The sequence below is a fragment of the Lissotriton helveticus genome, chromosome 1_1 (genome assembly GCF_964261635.1).
Source record: "Lissotriton helveticus chromosome 1_1, aLisHel1.1, whole genome shotgun sequence".
In the NCBI taxonomy this organism is placed as follows: Eukaryota; Metazoa; Chordata; class Amphibia; order Caudata; family Salamandridae; genus Lissotriton; species Lissotriton helveticus.
The window spans coordinates 1153451121-1153471595 of record NC_136057.1 but is presented as its reverse complement, the minus strand read 5'-3'; the positions used below and the strand labels follow the sequence as shown (position 1 = coordinate 1153471595).

General features: G+C 47.9%; 1 protein-coding gene across 6 annotated transcripts in view; it reads right to left on the bottom strand.

Moving 5' to 3' along the window:
* The window catches only part of TRABD (TraB domain containing), a 188315-nt gene that overhangs the window by 56562 nt on the left and 111278 nt on the right, over positions 1–20475 (bottom strand). For all 6 annotated transcript variants that reach the window (XM_078678972.1, XM_078678970.1, XM_078678977.1 and 3 more), the window contains exon 6: positions 10027–10137. In XM_078678972.1, the coding sequence (XP_078535098.1) occupies positions 10027–10137 (111 nt within the window). The remainder of the gene's footprint in view (positions 1–10026; positions 10138–20475) is intronic.

Here is a 20475-nt window from a genome sequence, read left to right as displayed (position 1 = left end):
GTTCTATGCCATCTCTCGCCCAGTGTGTGGAAATGTAGTGCACGACTTGTGCATGTAATAGAAACATCGACCGCGGTGCCTGGTGTATTTGCATAAAGTCTGCATGTGCGAGAAGTCTACCCTCCGAGAAGAAGTTCCCCACCTGTGTCACCCCAGCCTCGTGCCATGAACTCAGCTTACGTTCTGTGAGTGTTCCGGTTCCTAAGGGGATGCCCAGAAGAGGTATTGTGGGTGCATAAGCCTGACGATTGCCAGTGTACCTTAACGCTGCCCTCCACTGCTGTATTGCAAGCTTAAGCAGGGGGGGCGACGGTGGTATTTTCGCCTTGGGGAGCAACAATCGGTGTCTGTGACCCCTGCTCCTATCTGCCTCTGACATGTTCAATTCATGCAGGTTACGACCTGCCAGCCAGTAAGCCAGCCACTGGAGTTGGCAAACGTATCCATATGCTATCATATCAGGCACTCCCAGCCCTCCACCGTACGTTGGCAGTTGCAGTTTAGCTAAACTTATACGTCTCCTGCCCGTACCCCAGATCAATTCCGCCATCAGTGTATTCAGTTGCTTAAAGAAGGCCTTGGGCACTAGCACAGGTACATTCGTGAAGTAGTATATCATTCTGGGCAGGACCACCATTTTTGAGATCGCCACTCTGCCTGCGACCGACAATGGTAAAGTGTTCCAAAAACGTATTTGTTGTTTTAGCGCATTAAGGGCTCTACCCAGGATACCCTCGAATAGATCTTGGGCATCTCTGTAAATTTGTATACCTAAGTATTTGAATGTTACTGGCGCTATTTGGAATTGGCAGGGTGCGAATTGTATGTATGTAGCTATCATGGGCCTGCGAAAATTATACCCGTAGGACTTGGACACGTTAATCGTGAGGCCGGATATCTCTCTGAACACCTCAAACACCTCCGATATCGGCTCTAGTGGGCCTGTCATGTTGCGCAGGAATAACAAGATATCGTCTGCATATGCAGAAATGATATGGTGGGTATTAAGTCGGACTATCCCCATGGTATCCACCATGGTGCGGACTTTTATCATCAGGGGTTCCAGGGCTATTATAAATAATAAGGGTGATAATGGACATCCTTGTCGCGTTCCCTTTGCAATGTCAAGTTGGGCTGAGATGCATCTATTAGTCCTAACGCGTGCTGTGGGTTTGTGATATAGTAAAGCGATCCATTTTGTGTATGCCTGCGGAACGCAGAATTTGCCCAATACAGCCAGCATATAATCCCATCTGAGGGAGTCGAAGGCCTGCTTAAGGTCTAGTGATATACATCCTTCATTTTTCTCCCCTTCCTCCCCTCTGGCCATTAGTTGGCTCAGTCTCCTCAGGTTCAGCGCAGAGCTTCTGCCTGGTACAAATCCGCACTGGTCCGGATGTATTAGGTCAGGAATATATTGTGACAGTCGAGTTGCCAAGATTTTGCTTAGTATTTTATAATCCGTGTTTAGGAGCGATAGGGGTCTGTAATTCTCTAAGTACAGCGCCTCTCTACCTGGCTTCAACAATGATACTATCAGTGCCTGGAGCGTCGATGCAGGTAGTTCGCCACTTTCCATCGCCTCTCTGTAGAGCGCAAGAAGGCGGCGGGCCAGGACCTCAATGTAAGTTAAATAAAATTCCACTGGTAGCCCATCCGAGCCCGGTGCTTTGTTCCTCGGTAGTGCTTTTATGGACTGCCTAACTTCCGCCAGGGTGATGGGTTTAGCGAGAACCTGTTGTTGTGCATCTGTCAGTTGGGGAATACAAATGTCAGCCAGGAAGGATTCAAGCTCCGGTTCCGAGAGTGACGCGTGCGGACCGTACAGGTCTGCATAGTATTTCCGGAACGTCTCATTTATATCTAATTGGGTCTGCACTATATCTCCATCCTGGCCATACACCTTGGTTATAGGGACACTGTCCGGAGCGTTGCGTGTCATGCGCGCCAGCAGCGCCCCAGCTTTGTCAGCCTGCGTGTGTAACCTATTTGTGTATTCTCTATAATCTATTAACCTTAGCTCTTCCAACAATTCAGCGTGTTGGATATGAGCCTCCTGCAACTGTGTGAGGTTACCGTCAGTGCCTGCCGCTTCGCCCTCCAGTACCGCTAAGCTTCCCTCCACTGCTCTCAGCTTCTCCTGTACTAGGCGCTTCATTCCCACTTTAGTGCCTATTGCTACTCCGCGCAAAGTTGCCTTGAAGGCGTCCCATTCTATTTGCCTGCTGCTGGCAGTGTTTTCGTTCTCTGTGAAGTATGTTGTGCATGCGTCTAGCAGTGAGGATTTGAACACTACGTCTTCCAGAAGACCCGGCAATAGGCGCCATGTCGGGATGGGAGTGGGTATCCTCCCCCATTGTAAAGACAATTCTACCGGGTTATGGTCCGACAATGTCTTTCCCATGTGTGATACTGAGGTGATCGCCCCTCGTAGTGACCTGGAGCAAAATATGCGGTCTATCCTGGTGTGTAACTTGTGCGGTGGGGAGTAAAATGTGTATTCCCTGTTGTTTGTGTGTAGGGTCCTCCATGCACCATCCAGTTCCCACCCGCTTGCCCACTGTGTCAGCGCTACTGCTTGCTTCTTACTATCCGTTGCATGCAGTGGTGGGTGTGACCTGTCCAGCGCAGTGTCTAGAACCGCGTTGCAGTCCCCTCCTATCACCCAGTGTTGTCCCACCCAGTCCGACAGTACACCGCTAATTGCCTCGAAGAACCTCGATTGTTCTGTATTGGGGGCGTATATACTGCCCCAACACTACACTTGTACCATCCAGCGTTCCCCGTACGAACACATAACGCCCATTCCTGTCTACCCGTTTTTACACTGGTGCAAACGGTACAGTATTCCTTATCCAGATCGCCGCCCCCCTCGAGAATGCGGAGTATTCTGTGGCATACAGCTGGCCTTTCCCTTTGCGGGCTAGTCTCCCTCAGCCCTATTCAGGTGTGTTTCTTGTAGATATGCTATCTGTGTTTGTCTCCTGTTCAGCTGTGCCCTCACTCTGTGCCTTTTGTGGATCGACCCCAAACCTCTCACATTCCAGGTGCAGAACTGGTAATTGTTAGGTAATGACATTACTTGTAATCTCCTTTTCCTCAGACATTGCCCATGCCTCTCGTGTGTCAGCAAATTGTATATGTTATGTGCCATACTTGTGCGCAACTCCCCAACCTTGAGGTCCCCACCCCACAACTGGTCGGGACCAAATAATACTACCCAACAGGGGTATGAACTGAATGCAGTCATGCCTTCGCCTAAGGGGGCGTGTGCTCGACCGCTCTTTTCTCTGCGGTTAACAGTCAAGGTCCTCCGTTGAATTTCCCCATCAGCAACATTTTCCCTGGTTCCTTTTCCCCACCCTCCATACCAGTTCACAATGTCACATATACATCACCACTCCGCCTCCGCTCCGCCGTCCTTCACATGTCCTCTGCCATCTGCGCTGTTTTGCGCGGAGACCGGTGCAGACTAGCGTCCGTGTCCGATGCTACCGTGCTTGAACTGTCTTGGCTGTTCGACACCGTATCAATGTTCATGTCGTGTTCTGCCAGTGCAGTGGTCGTAAGCAGCATCAAGTCCGCCAAGTTCCCACCTCTATCCGCCGGGGTGTGCCCATTCTGTGCTGATCCCGCCTCCGGCTCCCCATCCTCGGCCGAGGTGTTGCCCCCATGTGTGGACTGCTTTCGTTGCCGCGTGTCCGCGGAATTATTTCTCGACCTGGGCGTTGGTAGTGCCACCTCAATCCATTCAGACGCTTCTTCTGGGTCATCGAAAAAATGAGACTTGCCACCATGGATAATTTTTAGTCTTGCTGGGAAAAATAGTGCATATTTCACGTTACGCTCTCTCAGAGTACGTTTCACTCCCCAGAATGACGCCCTGGCTTTCTGTACTGCTTGTGTAAAGTCCGGGTAGATCGAGATCATTTGGTTGTCGTATTTTATCACCCCGGTCTCTCTCGCTGTTTTCAAGATCGTGTCCCTGTCTTTGAAGTGTAGGAGGCGTGCTATTAAGGGCCTGGCGGCGCTCCCAGTCTCTGCGGTCTCGATGGCACTCTGTGCGCTCTCTCGACACTATACATCTGAGTGAGGTCCGCAGGGTCCACTATTGTCTTCAGCCAGTCCTCTACGAACTTGGTCGGGTTGGCCCCTTCGCTTCGCTCCGGTACGCCGAAGATGCGGATGTTATTGCGGCGCGAGCGTCCCTCCGCATCATCCATTCTGTCTCTCAATCCCTTGAGCTGCTTCTCCAAGACCTCCAGGCGTGTGGAATGTTCCGTCTGTTGCGGAATGAGTTCGGTCAGGGCAATTTTATTCTCCGCAACTTTTTCCGACAATTTCTTATGGTCGTCTTTCAGTAGGGAGAGGCTCGTCTACATTGTGTCGATTCTGGCTTCTAGTGCCTCCCTAGAGGCTCTTATTTCTGTCAGGATAAGGTCCAGCTTCGCATCCTGCGCACTTAACCCGGTCGGAGGGATTATATCCTTGTTTGTGGATGCTATATGGTTGTCCGAGCCAGTGGATCACGCCGCTCCATTGGTGACCAGGTCCGGTTGTCGAAGTATGTTTCGGCCCATTGCGACCTTCAGTTTTTCCCCTCACGGGCTACCTCCGGGCGTCAACCACTGACCTTTCCGGGGGCAATTGACTATTGTGGAGGGCAGTCTTATTTCTACGAGGGGCCTGTCACGCTGTGGGTGTGTTCAAATGGCGTGCCCGTCACCAGCGGGATCCACTATGTGTTCGCCCGATCCAATCCCGATCTGCTGCGGACCTGAGAATACGAGACCGTGGCTGCTACTGTAGTACCTGAATGTTATCTATAGCGAGTCCCAGTTGCTGTTCCCCGCTGCCTTCCCTGTCAGTATAATATCCCGAGGTTCCAGTACAATGTGCCCTAGACCCACCTTCACAGTGTCGCCCGCGTCGCACAGGCGGTGTGCACTAGTGGTCCGTGACACAGTATAGTCCCCCGTATATCGCGGCAATCAGTGTGTCTCCGGGCCGTACCGTGCCTCCGCAGTCTGTTTCCTGGCGCACCTTCTTCCGTTAGGGGCCCCACTCACCACCCGGATCCACTATCTGTGTCCACTCTGACCTGGGGTGTCGGCGGCGGTGCATTCCCCGGGTCACTGGGCCGGTATGGACTGTCACGGGGCCTCCCTCTGTTTGGTCATATGCATAGCGTTACTTATCAGCCACGCGAGTCCTCCTTCCGCCCCTGTCCACGGGGTGAGCCGGTCCCCCCCGCTAATTCGCCGTGTTCAGGATATGTTCAGCGGGCCGCTCCCTCGGACTTCCAGCTAACCTTGTATTGGTGTCTTGTAGCTGACTCCGCAGGCCTCCGGTGTAGCGTCCGCCAATCTCAGGTCTCGCGAAGGCACCGGGGCGGCCAGCGCCACCGTTCTCCTTCAGCGGCCCTGTTCGCGCCTTTCGCAATGGCCGTTCGTGCGCCGCGGCCCCTCCTCCGCCTTTCTGGGAGCCGGTCGCAGGTGCCTCCGCCGGCGGCCCCGTCCACTCAGCAGGAGGAGCGTTAGGATGTGGGTAGTGGTCCGGTGGCGGCCTCCGGCGTCTACCCCACAACACACGGCTGCACTCGATCAGTCGCGCCGTCAGGCAGACGCTTCCGGTCCGATGCAGTAGTACCGTGGGTAGCGGCTTTCCCTCGCGTCCTAGGCCTCACCGCGTCTCCGGGGGTAAACCGCTCTGCAGTAGGACCCCGGGTGCTCTCACGGACCTCCCGCTCCGCCACCAGCCTCGTTGTGTCTCAGAGGTACCGAAGGTGGGATTTTAAGCCAGAATCAGGATAATTGTCAGTATTTTAGGGGTTTTCTCGGACGGAGCTCACTTAGCCCGCGTCTGGCATGCTCAGCTGCTAGCCACGCCCCCCCTACTCCACACCACTCTGCTTTACTCCAATCCAATCAACTCCACTACCTACAATCCTCTCAACTCCACTCTGCTTACTTCAACCCACTCAACTCCACTCTACTTACTCCACTCAGCCTTACTACACTACACTCCCCTTTATTACTACACTCCACTCCGCTTTACTCCACGCCAATTTACTCCTCTACAATGGACAGCACTCTTCTTTACTCCACGAACTCCACTCTACTTAACTCCACTCCATTTCATTCAACACTCTGTGCAACGCCACTCTGCTTTACACAACTCCACTCAACACCAATCTACTTTACTCCACACCACTCTCCTTTACTGCACTCCACTCTCCTTTACTCTACTCTCCTTTACTCCTCTCTGCTCAATCCCCGTTTTACTCCACTCTTCTCAACACTACCCTGCTTTACTCCACTTCGCTCAAAGCAAATCTGCTTTACTCCAATCCACTTGACTTTACTCCACGCCACTCTAATTTACTCCACTCCTATCAAAGGCATTCTGCTCTGCTTCAATCAACTCTACTTTACTCCACTCCACTCTATTTCACTCCACTTTGCTTTACTCACTCCACTTTATTTCACTCCATTTTGCTTTACTCCAAGCCACTCTGCTTTATAAATTCAGCAGTAGCGCGCTACTCACAGAAAAAAAATGCTTCAACACCTCATCATGGGTAGCAAGCGCTATATAAATGCAAACCTTTTTCCTCTTCTATCGCTCCCACTATCCTTTCTCAATCCAAATAAGTGACTAACATATCCACCACTCAAACTACTTTCATATTTCACTATACTAATTCACCACTTATCGTTTATGGCTTCTGGAGTAGCGTGCTACTCGCGGAAAAAGCGCTTCAACGTGTCGTCAGAGGTAATATGCGCGATATAAATGCAATTACAATATAATACTTTACTCCACTCCACTCCGTTCAATGCCACTCTGCTCTAGGCCACTGTGTTTTGCTCCACGCCACTGCGTCTTTATGCCACTCTGCTTTACTCCGCGCCACTCAGCTTTACTCCACTACACTGAGCACTACTCTGCGTTACTTAACTCTGCTTTACTGCACTCTACTAATGATCCACGCCACTCTGCTTTACGTCACTCTGCTTTACTCCACGCCACTCTGCTGTACTCCACGCCACTCAATACCACTCTGCTTACTCCACTCACCCCAATACCACTCCGCTCTACTTCAAGCCACTCTGCTTTATTCCACTCCACTCCGCTTTACTTTACTCCACGCCACTTCGCTCAATACCACTCTATTTTACTTCACACCACTCTGCTTTACTCCACTCCACTCCACTCTATTTTACTCCATTCTACTCTCTACTTAACCCCACTCAATGCCTCTCTGCTTTACTCCAAGTTTTTTTAAATTAATTCTTTAGTGTGTATTGGGGGTAAATGTATGTACAGTTATTTATGTAAACAATATTAGCCTGTAAATTAGTGCTTAATTTAAGCCAGAGTTTTCCAGTGCACACAACCCCCCTTAATAATTACCACATACTCTTATCATAAAAAAGGTATTGAAGTGATTTTAAATAACACCACTTAATTACATAATACATTTATGTTCATACAAAGCAATCAAAATGTTTGGGTCCACTTAAACTTTAATCCCCAACCATAGAATTGTCACCTTTCTCCCTCTCGCCACATTCACTCCACAATGACCTTTCACTCACACATCTGTACCTTCTTTACAACACATTCATTTACCTATCTCACCTGATGCCTTCCTCCTTTTCTGCTCTTACCCCTTCACACTTTTATCCTTTTAACATTTTCTCCTTCTCTCTACCACGCCTTCCTAATTTCTCCCCACTCTTGCCCTCGCTTACTCCTATTTCGTCTGCTTCTTAGCCACTCTCCCCACACGTTCCTTCTCCCATTCTCCTTCTCTTCCCTTCTCATCTGTGCTACCCCCACCCTCTTTTACACTCCTCTCCCTAGGACACATTTCACAGTGAAATTAACTGTATTTAAATAAGTCCTTAATTTTAGCCTGGGTTTTCCAGTGCGCACCGCAGCACTTCATAACGAAAAAATCACCCAAAAGTATTGAAAGTAATTTTAAATAAGATTACTTAATACTATAATACATTTTTACATACAAAATAAATAAATATTGTGTCTCTTTGGTTACATAATGTTGTCTTTCATATTTAATGTACAACACTATTTTTGTTGGCTTGGATGGCCTTTTAAGTCAACAGTGCACACATGGCATTCTTTCTTTTGTTTTTGAAACCCGAGCCATTAAGCATCCTCTTTCCCACTTGCATCGGAAGGCCTTTTAATAATGATCAGCATTGCCATATTTACTATAAGGTTAATTTGCACCCAGACAGTAAACAGAACATGTACTTTACCACATGCTGTTTGGTCTCAGTCTGTTGTGAACTTTCAGCCAATGGGCTAGTTTATTTCCTTGCTAGGTACATTAACATCCTGCTTTCAAAACAGAACTGCACTTTACTATAGGTTTCTGCAAAATGTTTGTACCATCCATGCTGCAAATGTTTATTTAACCCAAAGATATTACACTTTTTTTAAACATCACTTAAGGACATAATACATTTTCATACAGGCTAATACATTACAGGATTTTTCCAAAGACACATGCTGTTAAGCCACACCACATTTGTTGTTTTAGGCGGCACAACATGTGTTCTGCTTGTGCAACCCGTGACACTGCAGAGTAGGTATTTATTTTATATTTCGAGCTGTGTAACATGCCGTTTGTTTTAACCAATTTTAGCCTTTAAATTAGTGCTCAATTTGAGCCGGGGTTTTCTGGTGCACACCACAGCAATTAATTAACACCTGCTTTTATTCTGCTTTAATAGCCAAAAATTCACCCAAACATAGTGAACTGAATTCAAATAGCAGCAGTTAAGGCCATAACATATGTTTTTTACAGATAAGGAAACTCATTTATTTGCCCAGGATCACAGGAAGTTGAGACCAAGGCAATCCTCGAACTAATACCCAGCTTCACCTTTCTCCCTTTATTTTTGCCAACGTTTTTTCGTCCTCGTTCTGCAATATACTGTTTCTTTGCTGAAATAAAATGTATTTCTACTCTAGTTTAGCTATATAATTATTTTTCTTCTAAGTAATGTTGGTTTTGGGCGGTTTGTCCTTTATTACACCCAGTACTAAAAATCATCTGTATTATACTAAACATTTAGGTTACACTATATATTGCTTTTCTTTGCAGTGTTTTATAAATATACAGTTACATTATATTTACACTTTAATACCTATAAGATATTTAGGTTGCAAATCTATATGAATCTTTTAGCCACATATGGTACTGCACCATGCAGCAAGGCTAGGAAAAGAGGCATTTGCAATGCAATAGGTCTGGTCTCGCATTTGTTTTTTTTTTGTTTTTTTTTAGCAGAGTTTTATATAGCGCAAACTAGACCCGAACCGAATCAGGTATCAGAGCGCTTTACATAGCACCAGTTATGTTACATGAGGACACACTTTCATTTTAGGCACGGGGAGATTAAGTGATTTGCCCAGAATCACAGGAGGTTTTTGGCGTCGTTACCAAGACTCGAACCCAGATCCCCAGGTCCGAGGTCGAGCGCCTTAGCCGTTAGGCCAACCCCTCTAACTTGTTAACCCCTTCCACGCTCATGACGAGCTGGGCTCGTCATGCAGTAGCCTCCTCGCACGCTCATGACGAGCCCAGCTCGTCATGAACCAATGAGGATCACGAAATCCCAGCACAGCAGGGGAATTCCCATAGCATCCAAGAGGTTAAAGTTAGAGCTATTGGAGTTAAATATGACAATGTTTTTTACTTATGTTTTTTTTTTATACCGATGGCAATAGCACTATGCAAATATAATTACTGAACTGCAACTAAAAAGATTAAAAAGTAAAAAACGTAATTTTCAACACCAACAGCTGTAACTTTAACAAATGCGAGACCTATTGCATTGCAAATGCTTGTTAAACTTGCAGTTTATGCTGGTCTCTTCCCATGTTAAACTGCCTGCTAGACATAGGCTCACTGAGCAGAACCAGCTGTGCAACCAAGTCAGCTTTCCTAAAATACAGGTGGAAGGCTGACACCATGAAACTGTCTCTTACCTCCTTGAAAGCTTCTCTGAACTCTCCTCCAGGGGCCATTCCCAGTTGCTCTGTGATATGGGCTGAGACCTTCAACAACAGCATTTGCATCAATCCAGACATAACCCCATTCTAGAGAGATAGAAAAAAACTATAAGATGTAAACCATTAAGTCACAGATATTACAAATGAGAGCAGACTACATTTGCCAAGAACAGTCCTGAAAAAACCTATTTGTTTGGAAGACTCCAAATTCATTTACTCATCAGTCACAGGACATTTTTCTTAACTCGGTCTTGAGTTATAGAAATAAATGGTATTTACCTGCAAAAAAAAAATAGTTGCGGTTACTTAGGTGAAGTAGATCTTGATATTTCTTTTTACATTATGTATAATATCATACAATAGTCCTACATTTTTGTCCTTAATTTTTTTCAGACTTCTAGATTTCCTGTGCGCAACTCACAAGTACCCAACTTCTTTTTTACAAGTATTACAAATTTTGTAAGGTTGGCGTTCAATTTAATATCCGTTGGTCTAAAACAAACTACCACGGCATGTCTACAGGTTCGAACCGCTCTGTCAATGAAGCAGTTTTTCAAGTATCGTTTTCTTTCCTCCATCATTACTGCACATATACAAACAAAATGTAAAATACTTTCGTCCCACAGGTTGCATAGTCTGCACGTGGTCAACTTAGATGGTCTCAACCAGGGCACTACATGCTTCAAGCCTGGTAAATTGCCAAATTGTGCTTTCATAAAAGTGTTTTTGGTTTGTACAGACCATGGTATTTCTAGGTATGGTTGAACCTTAAGACTTGTATATTCCTGGACTAACATTCATGCATGGGATCTCTTAATAAAAAGTTAATTATCTTTTAAAAGGGACAAGTGTTTAACTGATTTGTTAATTATTTCTTAAAAATTTGTACTGTTAAAGACATCTCCGAAATCTCAGCAATTGCAATTCTTGGAGAGCGTTTTGCAGATATTTATAGAAGGACAATTTTTCATTTTGTTGCATTTCTTTCCACAAAAGTGTACACATTGGGTTATTGATATTAGTTTTAATTAGCCTCCAGGTCTTAACGTACTGACCCATTCTTGCATATTGTTGATTACAAAAACCAAATTCCAACCTCATCTGAGTAGGAGATGCATTAAGTGGCAACTGAAACGGTTGTTTAAATGTATTTGTAATAGCATTGTTTAATAATGCAGAATCCAAACCACTGAGTTTTTCACTTCCATATGTAAGGCTCGGGAGCAATTTCGCTTTTATTAATGGGGTATAGGTTGGACCTCCCGAGGAGCTATAAAGTAGGCGAAAGGCCCCTTGCAGACTTTTGGCTCTTTTCTTCATCTCCGTTTTATGGTATGAAAAAGATCCTTTCTCATCAAACAATATCCGCATATATTTAGAATATTGAACTTTTTCTATCTCCCGCTTTTGATGGTACCATTTGTACTGACTGTCCTTCTGTTTCTTGGTACTGACTTCCATTACTTTTGATTTTGTTTCGCTTATAGTAATTTTGTTCTCAATTGAGTACAATGATGCCTTAGTAATTAATCGCTGCAGCTCTATCCTTGTTTGGCTTAGCAGAACGACGTCATCAGCATATAATAAATTCGATATTTGTTTCTCAGTCAGCTTTGGTGAGTCTGCTAACTCATTGTTCATTGCAAGGGTAAAGTCTGATAAAAATAGATTGAATAAATATGGGGCTAAAACACACCCTTGCTTTATGCCTTGGGTTGTTTTAGTTCTATGGCAGGACTGGAGGCTTCAGATTATGACTTCTTCCTTCGCTCTATTTGTACAAACAGCAGCAAGAAAAACACAAAACAACTACATTTCCCATGAACACTTGGGAAACAAAAGAGTCTCAACAATAGTACTTTGTCACTCTCCGCACTCCGGCAGCTCCCATCATGCACCGCAGCTGCTTCCTCTTTCTTCGCTGCTCAGCAGCAAGTTAAGTGATTTTTGGCTTTCTCTCTCTCTTGTTTGGGGACTGTGGGGGTAGCGTTTTGGATATTGACAAGCTCTGATATTTTTCTTATTCCAGAGTCCCCTGGTGATCGCGGGACGCTTTTCGGCGCTCCTCACGCGACCCTGTGCCCAGTGCAAGCGCGGTGTGCGCCTTCCACCACTAGGGGGCGAGCTTCCTCTCTCTGGCTAGCGCGACTGGGGGACGCTTTTGCAGCGTTTTTTAAGCGTGTTTTGCCTCAGGCAGTTTGTCTTGACCCTTGCCACCCAGTCTGACACCCTGTGGGGTTGCAAGTTATAGGTTTCCCCCGTTTATTGAACGCCCTGTGTGGGTTGTATTATGATCTCTGTTGACACCCTGAGGGGTTGTAATTGGCGCCAGTCCGCTTATGCAGGGTGACGCTTTGCCGGGTGGTGCCCTGTGACATTAAGGGCTGCAGCGTTTCCAGGGCTAGTCCCTTAAATTGTGTGACTTGGTGCCCCCATATCGTTTGGGCTCCCTCCCAGTTTTGAATTTGGTGCCCGTTAGGGCCCTTGTTAATTGGCTGTGCCACAGTTCTCTTTCCCTAGCAGAGCCTAACTTACCTCATGATGCAGGGGGAACATGGCCAGTACGCAGAGGAGGACCCTCTCAGTTACGCCTCTTGGGATGAGGACTTTTACCAAGCGGTTGAGGATTCGATTTATAGGGCAGTGGATCAAGCCATGATACCAATTGAGCAGCGCCTCACAGCACGGTTGGACGAGGCGTATGCAAAATTTGCAGCCCTCATTCCTGCGCCGGCCCCGGCCCAGGCCCCTGCGCCTTCACTCTCACCCCCTCCAGCTAAGAAGCCTTGTGCAGAGGGGATTGACTCGGAGGCTTTCGCCCGAGTTAAAAGTGCCTTCATGGCGCATGGGGGGTCCCAACCCATTCCTGTACCCGTGGTGGAGGTTCCCCCCGACCCCGTGCACTATGTCCCCGGAGCCCCAGGATGATAGGGATTCCCCGGACATGGATGAGGCGAGCTGCTCCTCGAGGTCGTGGCTCCCGTCCCAGGCCACCTCCTCCGCAGGTCCTTCGGACATGTTGGACCCAGACGACATCGTTCACCCCCGGTCTTCGGACTGCGTCCCAGGAGATAAGGTGGCCCAGTATGTAGCAAACCGTTTGCGCAAACCTGTGGACAAGGACGCCCGCAACCGCCTCAGGGCGGAGTGCCCACGCCCCACCTTAGATGGTAAGGTGGCGATGACGCCTGACATCGACCCGAAGATGGCGACGTTCTTGGCGAAATTAGTGAAGGACCCTAGAAAGGGGATTGACAGGTCCTGGCGTACCTGCCAGGACAAGCTGTTAGACGCGGTGGGTCCCATGACCAAAATTCTGGACATGGCAGAGGAGGCCAAGGTCTCGGGGGATCTCGTATCCCCGGAGGTCCTGTCCAATTGGGCGCAGCGGGACATTGTCTTTCTCGGTAACGCGAATTGAGCCCTCTCTACTGAGAGGAGGATGTCGCTGTTGATTAAAATTGACCCTAAGGTGGGTGACCTCGCTTCTTCAGAGGTTGGCGCAGTGGCGCCTGTTCGGGGACCCCTTCTTCAAAGAACTCGGGAAAGTTTGTCACCACATTCACTTCCCTGGACAGAGCGCAGTCCAATATCAAGAAGGTTTTTGCCCCTCGGGTTTTTGAGAGGGCCGGACGTGGCAGGGGCCGCTCGTTCGGTCGTGGCAACAGCTCCTTTCGGGGGCAAGGCTCAGGCTGCGGGCTGGTTCAAGATCACCCGCTTCAACAATTTCTACCCTACTCGGGCACAGCGATTCCGGGGCCGCGGAGGCCAAAGAGGCCAGCAACAAGGTGCTGGAAGAGGTGAGTGTGCTTCCCTCAGAGAGTTTGCGGGTAGGGGGGCGCTTGGCGCAGTTTTTCCCAGCGTGGGTTTCCCTAATAAGCGATGCTTGGGTGCTGCAGACGGTCCAGGGCTTCCAGCTGGGGTTTCATGGCCATCCGTGTCAGCTTCATCACCCCCGTCCCATTACTTTCTCACAGCGCGGTGCAGGCTTGGTGTGCGAATAGGTGTCCGCCCTCCTCCACAAAGGGGCGATTCGTTACGCGCAAAAACACCCCGGGGGTTTCCTCAGCAATCTCTTCTTGGTCGACACGGTCGACGGGGGCCAGAGTCCGGTCATCAGCTTGAAGGAAATCAACGAATGGCTGGTGTACCGCCATTTCAAAATGGAGGGGATCCACCTCCTGAGGGATGGTTTGCGCCCGTCCGATTGAATGGTCAGGCTCGACTTAAAAGACGCCTACATGGCGGTGCCGATTTTCCCTCCCCACCGTCGTTTCCTCCAGTTCAAGTGGGTTGGTCAGGTTTACGAGTTCACCACTCTACCTTCCGGGATCTCCTCGGCGCCGTGGTGTTTCACAAAGGTGCTGCGCCCGGCGGTGGAGGCTTTGCAGGCTCAAGGTATCAGAATGATTGTGTACCTGGACGACATGCTCTTCATGGACCGGAGTCCGAAGTGGCTAGCAGCCCAGCTCCAGGTGGCGGTCAACCTGCTTCAGGGTCTGGGCTTCGTTATCAACGAGAAGAAGTCCCTTCTAGTCCCCACACAGTGTGCAACCTTTTTGGGGTTCAACATAGACTCAGTGTCTTCCACTTTGAGTCTTCCCGCCAGGAAGATGGCGAAGATCCGACACGAGTTACGTCAGACTCTGGCGAAGCCACTCACGTCTTTGCGCCACTTGGCGCGTTTGGTGGGTCTTCTTTCCTCTTCGATTCAGCCCATATTCCCAGGCCCTCTTCACTACCGAGCCATGCAGCGTCTGAAGATGTACCATCTCAGGAAGGGCCTGACATATTCTCAACTGATCCCATTGTCGGAGGAAGTGAGACACAAGATGCGGTGGTGGCTGACGCACATGGAGGCCTGGAATGGCCGTGCGATTTAGTTATCGAGTTAGACGCCAGTCGTTCTGGCTGGGCGGGCCAGGTGCAGAGAGTTTTCCACAGGGGGGCGCCTGGTCGGCCCACGAGCAGTCATTACATATCAACTGCTTGGAGTTGCTGGCCGTATCCTTTGCGGTCCAATGTTGGACGAAGGACAGAGTTCAGTCATGTGTCCTCCTCCGGATGGACAACGTGTTGGCGGTCCGCTATATCAATCATCTGGGGGGGACCAGATCCAAGATGCTAGCGGACCTTGCCAGGGAGTTTTGGCATTTTTGCCTGGATCGGCAGGTGTCGGTCACGGCAGAGTACCTGCCGGGTCGACAGAACGAAGTGGCCGATTGGCCCTCCCGGCACCTGCTGGATGCCAGCATGTGGAAGCTGGAACCTCAGGTGTTCTCCTGGCTGGCAGGCACATGGGGTCCCTTCTCGGTGGACCTGTTTGCGTCACGCCTGGATCATCAGCGCCCGAGGTTCTTCAGTTGGCGCCCAGATCCGTTGGCGGAGGCGACGGCCGCTTTCCTCCAGGATTGGTCGGGCGAACAGGGGTATGCGTTTCCTCCGTTTTCGATGATAGCGAGAGTGTCGGCGTTAATTCGCCGTCAGTTGGCGGAGGTGGTCTTGATCACTCCGTGGTGGAGGTCTCAAGTTTGGTTTCCGGTTCTACTGGAACTTTCTTGGGATTCTCCAATCCTACTCTTCCACTCTCCTCACATTCTGCTCAGTCCAGACGGGACTACCCACCGGTTGGTCCAGGAGGGATCACTGAGGCTGATGGCTTGGCGGATATCCGGCGTCGCTGGACGCTCCCAGGGCTTTCGGGAAAGGCAGAAGACCTGCTCTCCAAAGCATGGGCTGATGGCACGACCAGGAGATACCGATCAGCCTGGCATAGATGGCGTCGCTGGTGTGTGCGACGGAGTTTTAAACTCGTGGGGGCAGATGTAGTTCACGTTCCTAACTTCTTGACCGGTTTTGGCGGAAGATGGCCTTGCCTACCGGTCAATCAACACTTTCCGCTCCGCTATCTCGACCGGACACGACCTTGTGCAAGGTTCCCCGATTGGGCAGCACCCCTTGGTGTGCAGACTTCTGAGAGGGATTCGCCTATCGCTGCCTCATGAACCGCGTTAATCCATCCTTTGGGACGTAAACAGGGTTCTGATTTTGCCCTGGCAGCCAAATAGGTTTCTTTCTCGTAAAGAACTCACGGCTAAGTTGGCAATGCCGTTGTGCCTGGTATCCTGCAGGTGGGTTTCAGACGTTCGAGCACTTGACATCACTGCTAGAGTTTTTCCCCCAGATGGGGTGTCATTCACAGTGAGTAGGCGGACGAAGTCTCTCTCGAGGGTTATTTCCTACCCAGTTTTTCCGGATTCCCCTAAACTGTGTAGTGCAGTGCCTCCGTGCGTATGAAAATTTGACTGAAGACACTCGCCCTCCGGGCGAAAGACAACTTCTCCTTGCCCTACGTAAACCGTACAAGGCTGTTTCTTCCCCAACAATAGCCAGGTGGGTGCGTTGGGTGATGCAGGAGGCGGGGATTGATACCAAGCAATTTGGCGCTCATTCAGCAAGAGGAGCGATGGCCTCTAAAGCTTTTGCCCTTGGGACTAGGTTGGAGGATCTGATGCGAGTGGCCGATTGGTCCTCAGATTCCACTTTCAAGAGGTACTATTTCAAGCTTTGAACTGGCATAATCCGAAGCCTCCGGTCCTGCCATAGAATGAGAATTTGCCTAGCCTTCGTGCTGGTAAGCTCCAATTCTATTAAGGATTCAGAGGCGAGGATTATCCCCCCCAATGACTTCGAAGAAGTGGACCCTCCCCGTATGGAATGTAAGTAACTCATTCATGAAGTTTTCATGCTGGCTATGTATGCTGTTGGTTTGCACTGTTCTCTTGCCATGCGCCTTACGTTAAACGGAGTAGATGGTCGGTATCTGACACTGCGTTTTTTGCAGGGAACGACGGTACCAAACAGGACGAGTAAAATTGCTGGAGCATGGGCTTCGCGCGAAGGAAGAGGAAGCAGCTGCGGTGCATGATGGGAGCTGCCGGAGTGCGGAGAGTGACAAAGGACTATTGTTGAGACTCTTGTTTCCCAAGTGTTCATGGGAAATGTAGTTGTTTTGTGTTTTTCTTGCTGCTGTTTGTACAAATAAAGCAAAGGAAGAAGGCATAATCCTCGCCACCGAGTCCTTAATAGAATTGGAACTTACCAGCACGAAGGCTAGGCAAATTCCCATTTTCCTCGACAGCTTTGAACCATTCCCCAGCCGGACTCTTGTCCAAGTATCGGTATATAACAGTTGTATTGCTTTTAAAAGGCTGGGCTAATGCCATAACAATCTAGTTCCCGCCATAAAATCTCCCTATTCACGCAGTCAAAGGCTGCTTTAAAATCAACAAAACATAAATATAATGGCTGTTTTTTTTGTTTTATATCTTTCCATTAAAATTCCCAGTGTTAACACATTTCTTGTTGTACCTTGCCATTGTATAAAACCTGATTTGTTTGGTGGAATTAAATGGTTTTCATTGGCCCAATCAGTTAACTCCTTAAGTAGAACCGATGCAAATAGTTTGGCTTCAATATCTTGGAGCGTAATTAATCGGTAATTTGATGGGAGGGACCAATTCCCACTTTAATATATAGGAGAAATTATAGATCCCTTCCATGACTGGGGAACTGTTCTTGATTGGAGAGTGTAATTAAATACTGGTGTTAGTTAGCTTGACCATATGATGCTTTCTCCTTATACAGCTCAGCGGCAATCCCATTTTGGCCTGGGGCACCATTGGATCTCTTGATTCTTTAATAATTTACATACTTGGTTTTCTGTTATCTCTATTGAATTATTATTCTTTTCTCCTCCTATTCCGTTTATAGCCCAATCAGTAGAATTCATAACCATGTTAGGAGTTTTATTCAGATGCATATCTATAAATGATACCCATTCAGATTCAGTTACTGTTGATGAAGTGGCTTTCCTGCAGAGTGTAACTGCACAAGCCTGAGGGGTCATGCTTGGTGGGTCTCTTTGTCCTCAAGCCCCCTTTCAAGGAACGCCCTTGGAGGTGCGCCACCTTATGTGTAATGACAATAAGTGCGCCTCAAAAAGGCTTCTTTGCCCATGTATCTGTGTCTATAATGCAAGGTGTGCAAAGGTAAACCCTCATTTGTTTAGGGCCACATTACTCATGCAGATTAAGGTATGCCTTCTTGGAACTGCACCAGCACTCAGTTTGAACTAGCACAATCAGTATTACAAATGAGGCCACAAAAGAATCTCTGAACCTGCCTCTTCTGTAAGGCCCTTGTATACAAACTTCCGCTGCATCTCTGGTACAGTATGTATAAATTGCCCCTGGTTTATCATCATGGGTAGTTAAAGGGCAATGTTAAACCTGTGGTTCCCTTTAGCAGGAATACAATGCTAATGACCTCTGCCATCATTAGGGGTGCCACACAACACTTTAGCACAGTACCTACAAGTTCAAAGGCTTTACTCTTCTTTTGAAGTTCCCTACTCACAAGACGAGCCTTAAATTCATTATTTTTGTGACTGCTGCTGAAAACCTGTGGTAGAATATGCATCAGACACACCGCCTTAGAATCACAACAACATCAGGATAGCCCAGCTATTCTTTGACACTCTTTGTGGTACTCTATGTGAAACAGCGCGAGACAGTGAACAGCGCACAGCAAGACCTATGGGGGCTACTTACAGTGTTCTAAAGTTTATTTTGGGCTGCTTTGGACTGCTTACTCTGTGCTTACTCTGTGATTATTACAGCGCGAGTTGGTGAACCTCTGTGGATTACTTACGTTTCTGTGGGCTGCTTACTCTGTGCTTACTCTGTATTGCGCTGACAACTCTTGCCAAACTCTTGCCAATGCTTCAACTGCTGAGGGTGATGTATCCAGAACATTAGCTATATACAGGAGTGTATACAGAGTGAACAGTGCCCCTATCGCCGGATTAAGGGGGGGATGCACGGATGAAGCACCGATGAAAATACCTACAGTAAAAATTCAGGTTTTTATTTTGGAAAATAGTTGGGTTGGTAATCTAACCTTTATAGCTGGCACTACCTGCTCAACTGGCAAACCTCGTGGGCATAAAACATCCACCCAACTGAGTGTGCAGAAGAGTGAGCAGAAGACAGGCCTAACTAAGAAGATTACTAACACGATCATTAGTACTACGACTATACGACCGTGCAGAGCTCTGCATAAGTCTTGTGGACAAGGCGACTCACGCTTAGGTAAGCCAGAATTGAAGTTTATGGAAGACAGAGACAAGAGCTGGTCTTCCTCTGGTGAGCGCACATACTGAACTCAAGGGACCCAAGGAGCATAAGGAGGCCAGGGAGCCTAAAATTCACAAGGCACTGAATGAGCTGAATGAACCTGAAAAGCAGAATGTAACCGGTGCAGATGTTTCACTAGATCGATCAAAGGATCCTTGTAAGCAACCATCATCAGCCAAAACTAGAGGGTGCAGAGGATACTCTTCACGACTATGCAACCAAAGCTTCAAGGGACCCAATCATGCATGTAATGGACAAACACACTCATCGACGACCTGAAATAAAGGGGCCTGAAACCCGGGGAGCGAAAGCGAAGGAATCTAAAAACAAAGCACGAGATGAAGAAACCGTGAAGGACAAAGATAAACCAAAGGTAAAGGTTTAGATAAGGAAAAAGATAAAGCGAAAGAGAAAGAAAAGGACAAAAATAGAGACAAAGACAAAACCAACGAAAGGGACAAAGAAAAAAATCAGAATAAGAAAGTCACGGGGGATAAAGAGAAAGGTAAACGCAAGGAGAAGGAGAAAGAGAAAGATATCGATTCAAATGATGATGTGGAGTTGATGGCAAAAAAGGCCAAAAGATTACAAACGATCAAAAATCTGAAAGCCAATTCTAAAGCTAGCGAGCATGCAATTGCACTGCAGCCCAGTATCTCTACTATCTTCAGCCCAATCCCCAAGGAAAGAGGTGATAAAATCCACAAAGATCCGATTTCTGCTCAAACCCATAGGTATGAGGATAATGGCACAAGAGATCTATATCTTGTTTGTGACACACTAGAGAACACTGGGCTTGAGGCAACTACATCACAAATCAATGTGTCCGCTCCTGGGGCCCTCAATGGCAACATGGGAGGATTCAATTCTAACTCCCCCTGTGTTAAGGCAACCTACGCCAACAAATTGGAAACTAATAATCTATATCTTGGCCTAACTGGAACTCCAGGCCATGTACAAAACACTTACAAAGGGGGAAAACAACTGCTACAATCTGAAACCGAAAATCCTACTGAGGAATCAGATGCAGATATCTACGAGACTGGTGTCTCAACATCAAGTGGGTTAAGTGATGTGATGAACGACAATGACCCTCTATCATCCCATGAAGACTCTGACTGTGAGGAACCCAGGAAATCTCAGGAATGTGATTAAGCATCACTCCAAAGGGGAATAAAATGTGAAAAGAAGATCAAGGAATAGACGGCTTAATAAATCAACTGCTGTG